This window comes from Carcharhinus amblyrhynchos, chromosome 8 (assembly GCF_965287045.1).
Source record: "Carcharhinus amblyrhynchos chromosome 8, sCarAmb.v2.hapA, whole genome shotgun sequence".
NCBI lineage: Eukaryota > Metazoa > Chordata > Chondrichthyes > Carcharhiniformes > Carcharhinidae > Carcharhinus > Carcharhinus amblyrhynchos.
Genome location: NC_137331.1, coordinates 27,995,830 through 28,010,471, shown reverse-complemented (window position 1 = coordinate 28,010,471; position 14,642 = coordinate 27,995,830). Strand labels below are relative to the sequence as shown.

The window sequence follows — 14,642 nt, the reverse complement described above, 5'->3', positions numbered from 1 at the left end:
AATTGAGCATGGCCAATCAACCTAACTTGCACATCTTTGGACTGTAGAAGGAGGCCAGAGCACTCAGAGCAAACCCATGCAGACACAGGGAGAACATGCTAACTCCACACAGACAGTTACACAAGGCTGGAATTGAATGCGGGTCCTTGACACTGTGAGGCAGCAGTGCTAACCATTCTGCCATGTTCATTTCTGCCTGATTATATCTTTGCGAAGTGTAAAGATTCTATATAAATGCAAGTATACTTGTGACACTAATAAATAAACTTTAATTTAAAAGAGATGCACTGCAACACTGTCTACACCAGATATCAGGTTGAAAACAAACATGCAATTTTACAAACATCATTCATGGTCTCAGGATATCTCCAAGTACTTCACAATTAATTACATTTAAAGTACAGTTATTACTGCTTTGTGACAAATGGCAGTGAATATGCCCACAGAAAAGTTCCACAAATAACACTGAGATAAAAGGCAAATTAATCTATAGTGTTGTTGCTTATGAGCTACATATTAGCCAGGACACAAAGAGAATATCACAGCTCTTCTTCAAATAAATCCACAAGATCTTTCATGTTCTTTGGAATGAGCATTTCTGTTTAAGTCTCACCAGCACCATGGCACTGTAGTTAGCACTGTGTTGCCTCACAACACCAAGAACTGTTTGTGTGGAGTCTATACGTTCTCCTCATGTCTACGTGGATTTCCGCTGGGTGCTCCAGTTTCCTCCCACAATCCAAACATGTGTGGGTTAGGCGGATTGGCAATGCTAAATTGCTCCGTAGTGTCAAGGCGACTAGCTAGGGTAAATGCATGGGGTCATGGGGATAGGGCCTGGGTGGGATTGTGGTCGGTGCAGATTCAGGTTGAATGGCCTTCTTCTGCATTGTAGGATTCTATGTGTTCCGTGTTAAAAGATGACACCTCTGACAATGCATTCCACCTGCAGCACCTCACTAAAGCATTGGCCTGGATTATGTATTCAGCTCCTGCAGCGAGATTCAGAAGTGATGTTAATGATCCAATTTCACTCCAGTTAGTGGTTTAGCTGTAAGTTATAGGTTGAAGTTATTCTGGGCTAAAATTCAAGTATTTTTTGTTTCACAGAGTCATAGAGGTTTACAGCATGGATTCAGGTGTGAGAGTAAATATTCATTCCAGCTACCTAGACAAATTTCAATGTATGAGCTTCTCAAGATTTCAATAATCAATTAAAAATATTTGCAATGATACTTGTCATGTTTTGCCATTACCATGGTCTGGATATATGTTTTGATTTTCTTTGGTCATCTGGATTTTGCTTCCATCAGCAGATGATACATAATCTTTGTCCCATCTATGTAGCTGTGCAGAGACAGGGACCGCTGGGATAGGTGGCACCTTTTCTCTCCATTTTGTACCATCTTCTTCTATTAGTGTCTTAGTTATCCTGTAAAGGCAATTTGGTTACTGAAAACAGTTATAAATTGTCTAAAGGATATTTTCAAAAAACATATTATTGACTGTAGATTTGAGTAATGCAATGCCAATACTCTGGCATAAATATGGAAAACCTGGCTGTAAAATTGGGCAGCAATCTGAAATGTTTGGGGGGAGGGCTGATGCTCCCAAAAAAATTTTAAGTGCCAAATTCACATACAAACTGGAGTAAATCCTGCTAGTTTTTCCAGCTAGGATTCCAAATGAATCTGCCACTCACTCTGCAACTACAGACTGCACTCGTGTAAATCTCACGAAAAATCAGTGGGCGGTGCCTATTCCCACTGGAGAGACCGGCAGCTGAGCGCATGTACTGACCTGTCAGAGGCGAGATTGGCGTCTGCAGAGTAGCCCCACACTGCTGGCCTCCCAATCGCTGGCCAGCCCAGCGACCTCCACATTGCTGACGCTCCCTTGCCCAACAGCAGCCCAGGCCTCCCGATCCCCTCAACTGCAGACCCCACCCTCTGTTACTGCCGAGTGCAGAGTGGCAGTGGGACCCCCCAACCCCACGATCTCCCTCCCAGGGGACCCGTCTCCCCTTTTGCTTCATTGGCACTGCCTGGTGCCCAGTGGGCAACACCACGGCATCCTTTGGGCATTACCACATTACCCCTTGGGCAGTGCCAGGAGGGCAAGGCTGGCACTGTCAAGATGGCAATGCCCAGGGCACCTCATGCACCCAATCCTCTGGGGGGGAGGGGGGGGGTGGTGCTGATTGTCCCCCTTCACTCCAGTGGGGTCAGGTCACCAGGTACCCACAAGGGCAGGGAGATGCTAGTGGGTCTGGAGATTTTAGTCCTGCACCCACTAACAAAATTTAAATTATTTTCAAAGTAGTATCTGCATAATTTATTCAGCTCCACATGACTGCTGACAGCGCCGGAAATCAGACAGAAACTCATGGGGGCCATGGCACCCAGTGGGGAGTGTGCCAAATGGCCTGTGCTCGAGTCTTCCAGCCCACTGTGCCACAAAAGCAGTGCAGCGCTAGGGGAATTGCCCTCGTGATCTCTGCACAACTTTTAAAATTAGATATTCACAGGCTCATGGAAGTATCTGCCAGATTTTAGGTGGATTTACAAATGAATGTTTAATCACATCATAACGTCCCATCCTTTTCCATCATTTCCTCATACAAAAGATAGCAATATGTAATGTGCTTCCAGTTCCTTATAAAGATGCTAAATAACACCAATAGAGTTTTACTGCACAAAATGAAACCCGTTAGCCATTGTCTCTCTGCTCGCTAACGAACAGCCATCTATTCTAATCCCATCTTCCAGCACTTGGTCCATAGTTTTGTATGCTAAGGCGTTTCAAATGATCATTTAAATTCTTCTTAAATGTGAGGGTTCCTGCCTCTACCATCCTTTCAGGCAGTGAGTTCCACATTCCCACCACCCTCTGGATGAAAAAGATTTTCCTCAAATCTCCTGCTCCTTACCTTGATACTATGCCCCAGGTTATTGATCCCTCTACTGAGGGGAAGGTTTCTTCCTATGTACTCTATCTTATCCCTCAATTTTGTACACCTCAATGAGGTCCCTGCTCAGCCTTCTCTGCTCTAAGGAAAACAACCCCAGCCTTTCTTCATTGCTGAGCTATTCTAGCCCAGGCAGCATCCTGATAAATCTCCTCAGCACCCTTTCTAGTGCAACCACATCCTTCCGGGGTGCACAAAGGCACAGTGGTTAGCACTGCTGCCTCTCAGCAACTAGCACTGTTGCCTCACAGCACCAGGGACCCAAGTTCAAACCTGGCCTTGGGTAACTATGTGGAGTTTGCACGTTCCCCCCGTGTTTGCATGGGTTTCTTCCAGGTGCTTTGGTTTCCTCCCACAGTTGTGCAAGTTAGGTTAATTGGCCGTGCTAAATTGCCCCTTAGTGTCCCAAAATGTATAGTTCAGGGAGTTAGCAGGGTAAATATGTGGGGTTACGGGGATAGGGCCTGGGTAAGATGCTCTGCCAAAGTCGCTGCAGACTCGATGGGCCAAATTACCTCCTTGTGCACTGTAGGGATTCTATAATTCCTTGTGCAACAACCAGAACGACACACAATACTCTAGCTGTGGCTTAATGGGCTTTTTATAGCTTTATCATAACCTCTCTGCTCTTCTATTCTACGCCTTGGTTAATAAAGGCAAGTATTCCTTCTTAACCATCTTATCTACTACCTGTTCCGTTGCTTTCAGGGATCTTTGGACATCACCCTAAGGTCCCTCTGGTCCTCTGTACTTCCTAGAGTCCGAATGTTCACCGTATACTCCCTTGCCTTATTGTCCTCCCAAGAAGCATCACCTCATACTTTTCAGGGTTAAATTTCATTTGCCACTGTTCTGATCAACTGACCAGCCTGTCTATATCATTCTGCAATCAAAGGCTTTCCTTGTTGCTACTTAACACACCTCCAGTTTTTGTGTCATCTGTGAACTTACTGATCATACACCCCATATTCACATCTAGACAATTAATGTACACAACAAACTGCAAAGGACCGAGCACTGATCCCAGAGGTACATCACTAGACACAGGTTTCCAGTCACAAAAGCAAGATTCAATTTATTAGCGTCACAAATAGGCTTATATTAATACTGCAATGAGGGTACTGTGAAAATCCCCTCGTTGCCACACTCTGGCACCTGTTTGGGTACACAGGAGGAAAATTTAGCATGGCCAATCCACCAAACCAGCACGTCTTTCGGGCTGTGGGAGAAACTGGAGCACCCAGAGGAAACCCACACAGATATGGGAAGAACATAAAGACTGCACAGAAGTGACCCAAGCTGGGGATTGAACCTGGATCCCTGGCACTGTGACATTGCTTTGCTAACCACTGTGCCACCATACTGCACTTTTTGTGTTTGCATCTAAGTTTTCCAGGATCAGCAGTCCTGTGGTCCAGAACTCTGGTTTTTGGACAGATGCCTGTTTCTCTCTCAGCTCTCCTGTGGTTATTTGCCTGTTTACAGTTTTCAAGCAGCTGTTTGCTGCTCTTCTTGTTCCCTTGTGGTTGCTCCTTACACTACCTCTCACAGCTTATTGCTACTTTCCCATGACTTTATGCAATGAATTGCAACTCTTCTACATCCTTTTCACTGCACCCTTGCAGCTTCTGGTTATTTTCCTCGGGCTCCTCACCTCCCCCAACAAATTTTTTTTAGTGTTGCATTTTGTCTAATTGCAGTCTTCGTTGGACACAAAATTGTGAAAGAGAACAGCTCTAAAAATGCAACTTCTTACTATTTAAAATAGAATTGATATAATATAGGTAAAGTAGGCTTTTTAAACAGGTATTATATCCTAATTGATAGATTTTCTGTTTTAAGAACATTTAAGATTCTGCAGTGAAGAAAGGCTATTTGATCCAGATTCTAGATATGATTACTTCATTGTGGACCTCACCTCAACACGAAGTAGGGGTTGCAGCTCAGATGTCCAGACATATTTTATAGCAAGATTTCATTCAATTTTTAAGTATTCTCTGTTCTCTAGCCAACAGCTAGACTGAAAGGCTGATTGGCTGTTAGGCAGCAAGGACTGGACAGAAGGGTTTGGGTGGGGGAAAAAAGGGAGCAGATCATGGGCTGGGGAGGAAATTACACTTCAGTGGTCACGGGCATTCAGCCTCTGACCTTCGGGTAAGCATTCTCCAAGGCGGCCTTCACGACACACGACAGCGCAGAGTCGCTGAACAGAGACTGATAGCCAAGTTCCGCACACATGAGGACGGTCTCAACAGGGATCTTGGGTTCATGTCGCACTATCTGTAACCCCCGTGACTTGCCTGGGTTTGCAAAACCTCACTTACTGTACTGTCTGGAGACAATACACATCTCTTTAACCTGTGATCAGTGCTCCTTCCACTCACATTATCAGCCACTTCAGGTCTTGAACAGCAGGTTAGGTGTAAGGATTCGCATTCTAATCAGTAATCTCTAAACTGTGTGTGCTTTATATGCTCTGTCTGAGGCCAGAACTCTCCATTCACCTGACGAAGGGGCTAACCCCAAAAGCTTGTGAGTATATTATCAAATAAATAGGTTGGACTTAAACCTGGTGTTGTCAGACTTTTTACAAGGAAATTACAGGCCAGAGAGAACTTTTAGGCAACACTGGATTGAGGGCACTACCTAAAATGGGAAAGGTGGCAGGTTAGATTGGTGGGAGTGAGTAGAAGCATTCCCACTCCTCCTTGCCATGTGAAGCAACATACAGGCACTTAGCTGCTGGGCCTAGCCCATCTTCAGCTGCTACGCTTAGGAAACCTGGCCCACAGTTAAAAGCATAACTGTGGTTAAATTTGAGGCATGCAATCTTATTTAAATATTTAATTTACAGACTTTACTCAGGAGAGCAGGTCTTTTCCCCAATCTCCATCATTAAAACAGGAAGTGGGCACATTATAGCAGGTGTCAGGCTTTCAAATTTTGAACCACTTCCCCTGCTCTACATGCACTCCTGTCATCCACATACTACCTTGTGAGCATTTTGTCTTAAAAGGATGTTAATACAAGTTTAACTTTCAATCCCCCTTCTCAATGTACATCAGTCCAACTTTTTGAAAGGATCAATTGACTATCGTCTATTTTATCTGGAAGTCTGTTCCATCCATTCACTGTTTTGTAACGATAAAGCATTTCTTGAATTTTCAACCTTTCATATCTGTAAAAGTCCTACCACACTATCAGAAGAACAGCAGGGAGATTCTTACAATGATCTTTCCAATATTCCTCTTTTAACCAGAATTATATATAGACTGTCAGTAATAGACTGGACCTTGCAGTGAACAAATGGCTACGTGCTTTTACATATTGCATAGGATTATGCAAGATATACAGCACAGAAAAAGACAATTTGGCCCCAACAGTCCATGCAGGTATTTATACTTCAATTGAGTACTCCTGTACAAGGCATCAGTGATTGCCTTTGAAAGTAATCTATTGCTGTATATGTGAAGTACTCAGGGACATCTTGGGACACAAATCTGATTCTATTTTGCTTTCCAGCTATCTCTCTTCTATAATGATGTTTTACTGTTCAAGCATGTTTATAATAAACTTAATTTCATATTATTTGCATTTATAATGGGTAATATTCCCTTCTATTTCCCAACATCCAAATTCAATATATTCTACCTATGCTGATTGGTCTTACACAACCTATAACAGGAAACATCAGTTATAGTTAAGGACTTTAGCTCTCTAACTTTGTCTAAGGAAATAAACTTTAAAATTCAAGGGAGTAGGACCACCTGAAAGCAAGAGATGGGAAGCATGAGACTTCCTGCCAGTATGAAGTTTATTCTAAATGTCCTCATTCTTAGTTCTCTTACTGACAACACCACTATAGTGGTGATCTGTCTAAGGGCAGCTTTCTCATTTCTCTATGCCTCACAATCCTATGCTTTCCTCTTCAATTGTTGTACAAATCTCCCATTTCATGAGAAATTAGCAACATGACAAGGGAAAGAATACATGAAGCAGTTTCCTACTGCCTTCCTCATGTGTTTAAAGGAAGCACAGGTTCTACTTCCGAAAGATTCTCTGCCTGGAAGCAGCTGTCGTCCCTTGAGGTTCAAGCTTTTCTACCATTAGCAGTGAGAAATTTACTACCATCACCAGTGAGGCGAGGGTCATCTTAGATTCAAGAGGTGAGAAATATTGTGGACGCAAAGCCTAGATACACAACAGGTTTGTGCATTAATAACCTGGTTATACTGAATTTTAAGTGTACACAGAAAATTCTGTTGCAGGTGTCATAAATAATATAGCTGTGAGTAACTTGTAAAATGTAAGGTATTGCTCCTGAGTGCATATTTCTTTGGGCATAGGGTGTACACAAGATGACTAAAGATGTAGTTACGTTTCCAACTTAAGAGGTGTCATGTTGTTGAATTGTTCTAGCATCTGGGAATAGGTTCTTCTCTGCAGGGTTTTCAGGATGCTGCTACTCCCATTTGGATTTCCCAATGCTGTGCTTAGGAACCATCCTTCTCCAGGGCATAGTTTTGCAATGAGCACCAGATTATCACCAACTTGAAATGGTTCGTAAGCAACACGTCCTCAGTTCCCAGCAGCAATAGTATTGCTTCAACATGCATGCTTCCCGGCTAGTTGGCTGGTGAATTTGAATTGCAGCAAGTTAAGCTATGGCTGCTGAAGAAAGCCTTGCTTTTGCAATCGTTACACCGAAACTTGTGCCAGGATTTTTTTCTGCTATTCTATCCCAAATTGGGCAAGACTGTGGCAGAAACATGTCAACATTCAAGATTGGACTGCCTTAAGTGGAAAAAGAACCAAGTAAATAATGGTATTTAGGGATAGGGTGGATAAATGTGACAATCATTTGCAGGGGTAAATGCTGACACACTGGCTAAGTTTAATATATTTTCTTTCCCTTAAGTTTCAGGGATTCCTGCTGCCCTCTCTTTATTCTCTGCTGCATGAATACTGATGAAGGGACAGCGTCCGGATTTCTAGCTCATTTTCCTCCTGTCTTTCCCCATTTAAGACTGCCAAAATGAAGATTAGTGGTCATCCTAAATTTAGGATGGGAAGTTCCCAAAATATCCCGATGGAGTAAGAGAAGCCTAATGATGGCCTTTTCTCTTCCAGCTTGGCCCAATTAATCACTTGCTGAAGATAAGATGCATTGCCTTAAAACAAAGGCATGATAACAGCAGCCTGGAAAGTTCGCAGACTTCAAAATGCATTGCTGAAGGTTGTAAATAAAATGCATACTGAGGAAGTATTCATATAGGGAGTGAAATATGCTAAGGGGCATAACAGGCTACATGAATGTAAAGTGTAAAATTGCAATGCTCCTGTCAGTAGTCCAAAGGGAAATTAAATTGCTTGCAAGAACAAACAGGAATCTGACATTTGCTTTAAACAGCTGATCAGTTTATGACATTGATGTTCTGTGTGCAATGCTAAAATGATCCAGAAGCATAAAACATAAAAACACAGAACAGTACAACAGTACAGGCTCTTTGGCCCTCAATGTTGTGCCAAGCTATGTCCAAACCCAAGATCAAGTTATCCCACTCCCCACCATTCTGGTGTGCTCCATGTGTCTACCCAATAACCACTTGAAAGTTCCTAAAGTGTCCGACTCCACTATCACAGCAGGCAGTGTATTCCACACCCCAACCACTCTCTGAGTAAAGAATCTACCTTGGACATCCCTCCTACATCTCCCACCATGAACCTCATAGTTATGCCCTCTAGTAACAGCTATGTCCAGCCAAGGAAATAGTCTCTGCACGTCCACTCTATCTATCCCCCTCATCATCTTAGAAACCTCTATTAAATTGCCTCTCATCCTTCTCCACTCTAAAAAGAAAAGCATCAGCTCCCTCAACCTATCCTCATAAGACCTACCCTCCAAACCAGGCAGCATCCTGGTAAATCTCCTCTGCACTCTTTCCAATGCTTCCACATCCTCCTTGTAGTGAGGTGACCAGAACTGCACACAATATTCCAAATGTGGTCTCAGCAAGGTCCAGTATAGTTGCAGCATAACCCCACAGCTCTTAAACTCAAACCCTCTGTTAATAAACACTAACACACTATAAGCCTTCTTCATGGCTCCACTTGAGTGGCAACCTTCAGAGATCTGTGGATATGTACCCCAAGATCTCTGTTCCTCCACATTCCTCAGAACCCTGCCGTTGACCCTGTGATCTGCATTCAAGTTTGTCCTACCAAAATGAATCACTTTGCACTTATCAGGGTGAAACTCCATCTGCCACTTTTCGACCCAGCTCTGCATCCTATCAATGTCTCTTTGCAGCCTACAAGAGCCTTCTACCCCATCCACTACTCCATCAATCTTGGTGTCATCAGCAAATTTACTAACCCATTCTTCAGTCCCCTCTTCCAAGTCATTGATAAAAATCACAAATAGCAGAGGACCCAGCACTGATCCCTGTAGTACACCGCTGGTAACTGGCCTCCAGTCTGAAAATTTTCCCTCCACCACCACCCTCTGTCTTCTATGAGGCAGCCAGTTACTTATCCAATCGGCCAAATTTCCTTCTATCCCACACCTCCTTACTTTCTTCATGAGCCTACCATGGGGAACCTTATCAAACACCTTACTAAAATCCACGTGTACGACATCAACTGCTTTACCTTCATCTACACACTTAATTATCTCTTCAAAAAATTCAGTCAAATTTGTGAGGCAGGACTTACCCCTCACGAAACCGTGCTGACTATCCTGGATTAAACTGCACCTTTCCAAATGGTCATAAATCCTATCTCTCAGGGCTCTTTCCATTAACTTACCGACCACCGAAGTAAGACTAACTGGCCTGTAATTACCAGGGTTATTCCTATTTCCTTTCTTGAAGAGAGGAACAACATTTACCACTCAGTCTTCTGGCACAATCCCCGTGGACAGTGAGGACGCAAAGATCAAAGCTAAAGGCACCGCAATCGCATCCCTTGCCTCCCAAAGTATCCTAGGATGTATCCCATTTGGCCCAGGGGACTTATTGACCTTCAGGTTTTTCAAAATTGCTAATATCAACGGTATTAATGGTAATTGTAATCTTGACATCCGTTTACACAATTTGCCTGTAAATCTTTAGCTGCAGATTTGCTTGCAGCATATGGTATAACTCTGTCATGGCATCCCTTGGCACATGACTCTGTCTAGGTTCTGGTGTCAGTTTGGGTGCAGCCTGAAATTGCTCCGTTGATCCCACTGTTATGAGTAGCTTCCTGTACGAACACATTTCCCAAGTGATGCACAGAAGGGAAAAGATATGACTTGATCTTCCCCAGTTTTGGTTTGGTAATGCCTATCATAAAACAAAAAACCTGCTATACTGTCTCCAAACAGACCTACAGCAGCTATTAATGTAACACTGCTATTAAATCAATTCACTAGGCAGCACCCAGTTCCCATACTACATGCCATGCATTAGCCATACGCAATGCCACTGGAGACCCACATATTATAAAACAAAGCATATTCTCTGTAGAACCATGTTGAAGTTTCTTGTCAATTTAACTTGAAAACTCCATTTACTTTGCCTCATAGCTGAGATATCAAAGATGACACATATACTAACACTTCTAGTCCTTTTTTACATCCCATTTTGCTAATGATACTCCACATTTATTTAGAACATAGAACATAGAACATTACAGCGCGGAACAGGCCCTTCGGCCCACAATGTTGCGCCGACCAGTCTTATTTTTTAAAAAAAAACATTGACCCACTAATCTAAACCAATCCCTTTTCGTCCATAAACCTATCCACCAATCTCTTAAACGCCCCCAAACTAGGCGCATTTACAACTGCAGCAGGCAGGGCATTCCAGTCCCTCACCACCCTCTGGGTAAAGAACCTGCCCCTGACATCCGTCCTATAACTACCCCCCCTTAATTTAAAGCCATGCCCCCTCATGCTAGATTTCTCCATCCGAGGAAACAGGCTATCACCATCCACCCTATCTAAACCTCTAATCATCTTATATGTTTCTATAAGATCCCCTCTTAGCCGCCTTCTTTCCAGTGAAAACAACCCCAAATCCCTCAGTCTCTCCTCATAGGACCTCCCCTGCATACCAGGCAACATCCTGGTAAACCTCCTCTGCACCCTCTCCAAAGCCTCCACATCCTTCCTGTAATGTGGGGACCAGAACTGCACACAGTACTCCAAGTGCGGCCGCACCAGAGTTGTGTACAGTTGCAACATGACGCTGCGACTCCTAAATTCAATCCCCCTACCAATAAACGCCAAGACACCGTACGCCTTCTTAACAACCTTATCTACTTGATTCCCAACTTTCAGGGATCTATGTACACATACACCTAGATCCCTCTGCTCCTCCACTCTATTCAAAGTCCTCCCGTTAGCCCTATACTCAACACATCTGTTATTCCTACCGAAATGGATTACCTCACACTTCTCCGCATTAAACTCCATCCGCCACCTCGCGGCCCAGCTCTGCAACCTGTCCAAGTCACCCTGCAAACTTCGACACCCTTCCTCACAATCTACCACACCTCCGACTTTGGTGTCATCAGCAAACTTACTAATCCACCCAACTATACCCTCATCCAGATCATTAATAAAGATTACAAACAGCAGTGGCCCCAAAACAGATCCCTGAGGCACACCACTCGTAACCGAACTCCATGATGAATAATTACCATCAACCACCACCCTCTGTCTCCTATCCGCTAACCAATTCCTGATCCAAGTACCTAAATTACCACCAATCCCATACATCTGCATTTTCTGCAGAAGCATACCATGGTGAACCTTATCAAACGCCTTACTAAAATCCATATATACCACGTCTACTGCCTTACCCCTATCCACCTCTTTGGTCACCTTCTCAAAGAACTCAATAAGGTTAGTAAGGCACGACCTTCCCGCTACAAAACCATGCTGACTATCTCTAATCAATTCATTACTCTCCAAATAACTATAAATCCTATCCCTAATAATTCTTTCTAAAACCTTGCCCACTACAGAAGTAAGACTCACTGGTCTATAATTCCCAGGGAAGTCTCTGTTCCCCTTCTTAAACAATGGGACAACATTCGCTGTCCTCCAATCTTCCGGTACTATACCAGAGACCAATGACGACCTGAAGATCAGAGCCAGTGGCTCTGCAATCACCTCTCTTGCCTCCCATAGAATCCTAGGGTAAATCCCGTCTGGACCAGGGGACTTATCTATTTTCAACCCATCTAGAATATCCAACACATCCTCTGTATCAACTACAATACTTTCTATTTTACACCCCTTCACCCCAGTGACCTCCTCAGCTACATTCATATCGTCCTGCGTGAACACCGAAGAGAAATAATGGTTCAATGCCTCTCCAATCTCTTCCGGTTCCACACACAACTTCCCCCTACTGTCTGTAACTGGCCCTAATCTTGCCCTAACCAACCTTCTGTTCTTGACATACCTATAGAACGCCTTAGGATTCTCCTTAATCCTATCAGCCAAAGTCATCTCATGCCCTCTTCTAGCCCTTCTTAACTCCCTCTTCAACTCCCTCCTAGCCAATCTAAAGCTTTCTACTGCACTACCCGAGCCCTCAAGCCTCATCCGGACATAAGCCTCCTTCTTCTTCCTAACCAACAAATCAACTTTTTTTGTGCACCACGGTTCCCTACCAATTCCTCCTTGCCTGACAGGGACATACCTATCACAGATCCATAGTAGCTGCTCCTTGAAAAAACTCCACATTTCAGACGTTCCTAGTCCCTGTAATCTCCTAGTCCAACCAATGCTTCCTAATTCTCTCCTAATGGCCTCATAATTACCCTTCCCCCAGCTAAAACTACTGACCCGAGGTTCATGCCTATCCCTTTCCATCACTAAGGTGAACGTAACCGAATTGTGGTCACTATCACCAAAAAGCACACCAACTTCCAAGTCTAGCACCTAGTCTGGCTCATTTCCCAGCACCAAGTCCAATATAGCCTCACCTCTAGTTGGCCTATCTACATATTGAGTCAAAAAACCTTCCTGCACACTTTGAACAAAAACTGACCCCTCTAACGAGCTAGAGCTATAGCAATTCCAATCAATGTTAGTAAAGTTAAAATCCCCCATAACAATTACCCTATTACTTTCACTCCTAACCAGGATCGTCTCTGCAATCCTTTCCTCAACCTCTCTAGAACTTTTTGGAGGTCTATAAAAGACTCCCAACAGGGTGACCTCTCCTCTCCTATTTCTAATTTCTGCCCATACTACCTCAACAGACAAGTCCTCATTAAACTTCCTCTCTGACACTGTGATATAGTCCTTGACCAATAATGCTACTCCACCCCCCCTTCTACCTCCTTCTCTACTCCGACTAAAGCACTTGTACCCTGGCACCTGCAACATCCATTCCTGACCCTGCTCTATCCACGTCTCTGAAATGGCCACAACATCAAAGTCCCAGGTACTGGTCCACGCTGCAAGTTCATCCACTTTATTGCGAATACTCCTCGTGTTAAAGTATATACATTTCAAACCTCGCTCCGCCCCACCCCCACAATGCCGTGCAATGCCGTCCCCTTCTATGCCCCCCTCACTTTCACCCCCTCTACCCAGTATAAATTTACTTTACAATTTGAATTTCTCAATCATGTTATTATGCATTTAAAAACCAGCGTTTTGAGATCAGCAAAATTGCGTCCTGCCAACTGGATGAAAACATGAACTCAAGTTTACAATAATTTGATTGGGAGACTAACACTAGTCTACAGTTACGCTAAGTCAAAATTTTATTTTTGAGTTTAGCTGACTGTCAAGCAACCATTGCAACTGTTTACTTTATCTAGATGCGAATCGTGTGCCTTGGGATTTCAGCCAGATAAATTTTCCCAGCATATTCTTTCATACTGTCAAACACACAGAGAATCTTGGCACTCTCAAAGTAATTATTTTACATGATATTTAAATAAATATTCCAGGCAGAATTTCCTTTAAGACCAAAGGTTGAATATTTGAAAAACAAAGACTGACAGCTTAATCAGCATCCTTCCACTTGACTAAACCTATTCTCTTATGACTTACTTCAATCAAAACACTTTCATAAATGCATCCCAGAATCCAGCCCTCCCCTCAATGTATTCCCCTTGGAACGTGGCATGATTGGAAGAATGAGTAACGAGCACCGAAGCGAAAAGAAGGAACCAGGGATCCTAGGAAAAGGCCATATTTTCTCAGGATGTGTAGTGAATAATTCTCTAACCTGAATCTCAGCGAGGAATGATATGAGAGATGTACGTGCTTTAACGAGGCTGCCCTGGTCAAAATCTGTCACCTCTGAGCAGGGCATGGATCACGTTGCCAATGGTATCTTGGTACCAGTTACGATACCTTCATTCTGCCATATTCAGCTCAGCAAACCACAGGGCGCTTACTGGTGACAAGGGTTATTCTTTGATGACATGGCTGATGACCCCAGTGCAGGACCCATGCACATGGAGGTAGCAGGCATGCAATGATTGATATATCAGACCACTGGCATGTTAAAATAACACTTCTCATGGCTGCACCACTCTCAAGGAGTTAGAACATAGAACACTACAGCACAAACAGGCCCTTCAGCCCACGAGTTGCGCCGATCACATCAACACCTACCAATCTACAGACCTATCTATAACCCCCAATCCCATTAAACCC

General features: G+C 43.6%; 1 protein-coding gene across 4 annotated transcripts in view; it reads right to left on the bottom strand.

The window, feature by feature from the left end:
• The window catches only part of LOC145346479 (sperm-associated antigen 1-like), a 114,494-nt gene that overhangs the window by 29,877 nt on the left and 69,975 nt on the right, over nt 1-14,642 (bottom strand). For all 4 annotated transcript variants that reach the window (XM_080193792.1, XM_080193794.1, XM_080193793.1 and 1 more), the window contains one exon: nt 1,257-1,432. In XM_080193792.1, the coding sequence (XP_080049918.1) occupies nt 1,257-1,432 (176 nt within the window). The remainder of the gene's footprint in view (nt 1-1,256; nt 1,433-14,642) is intronic.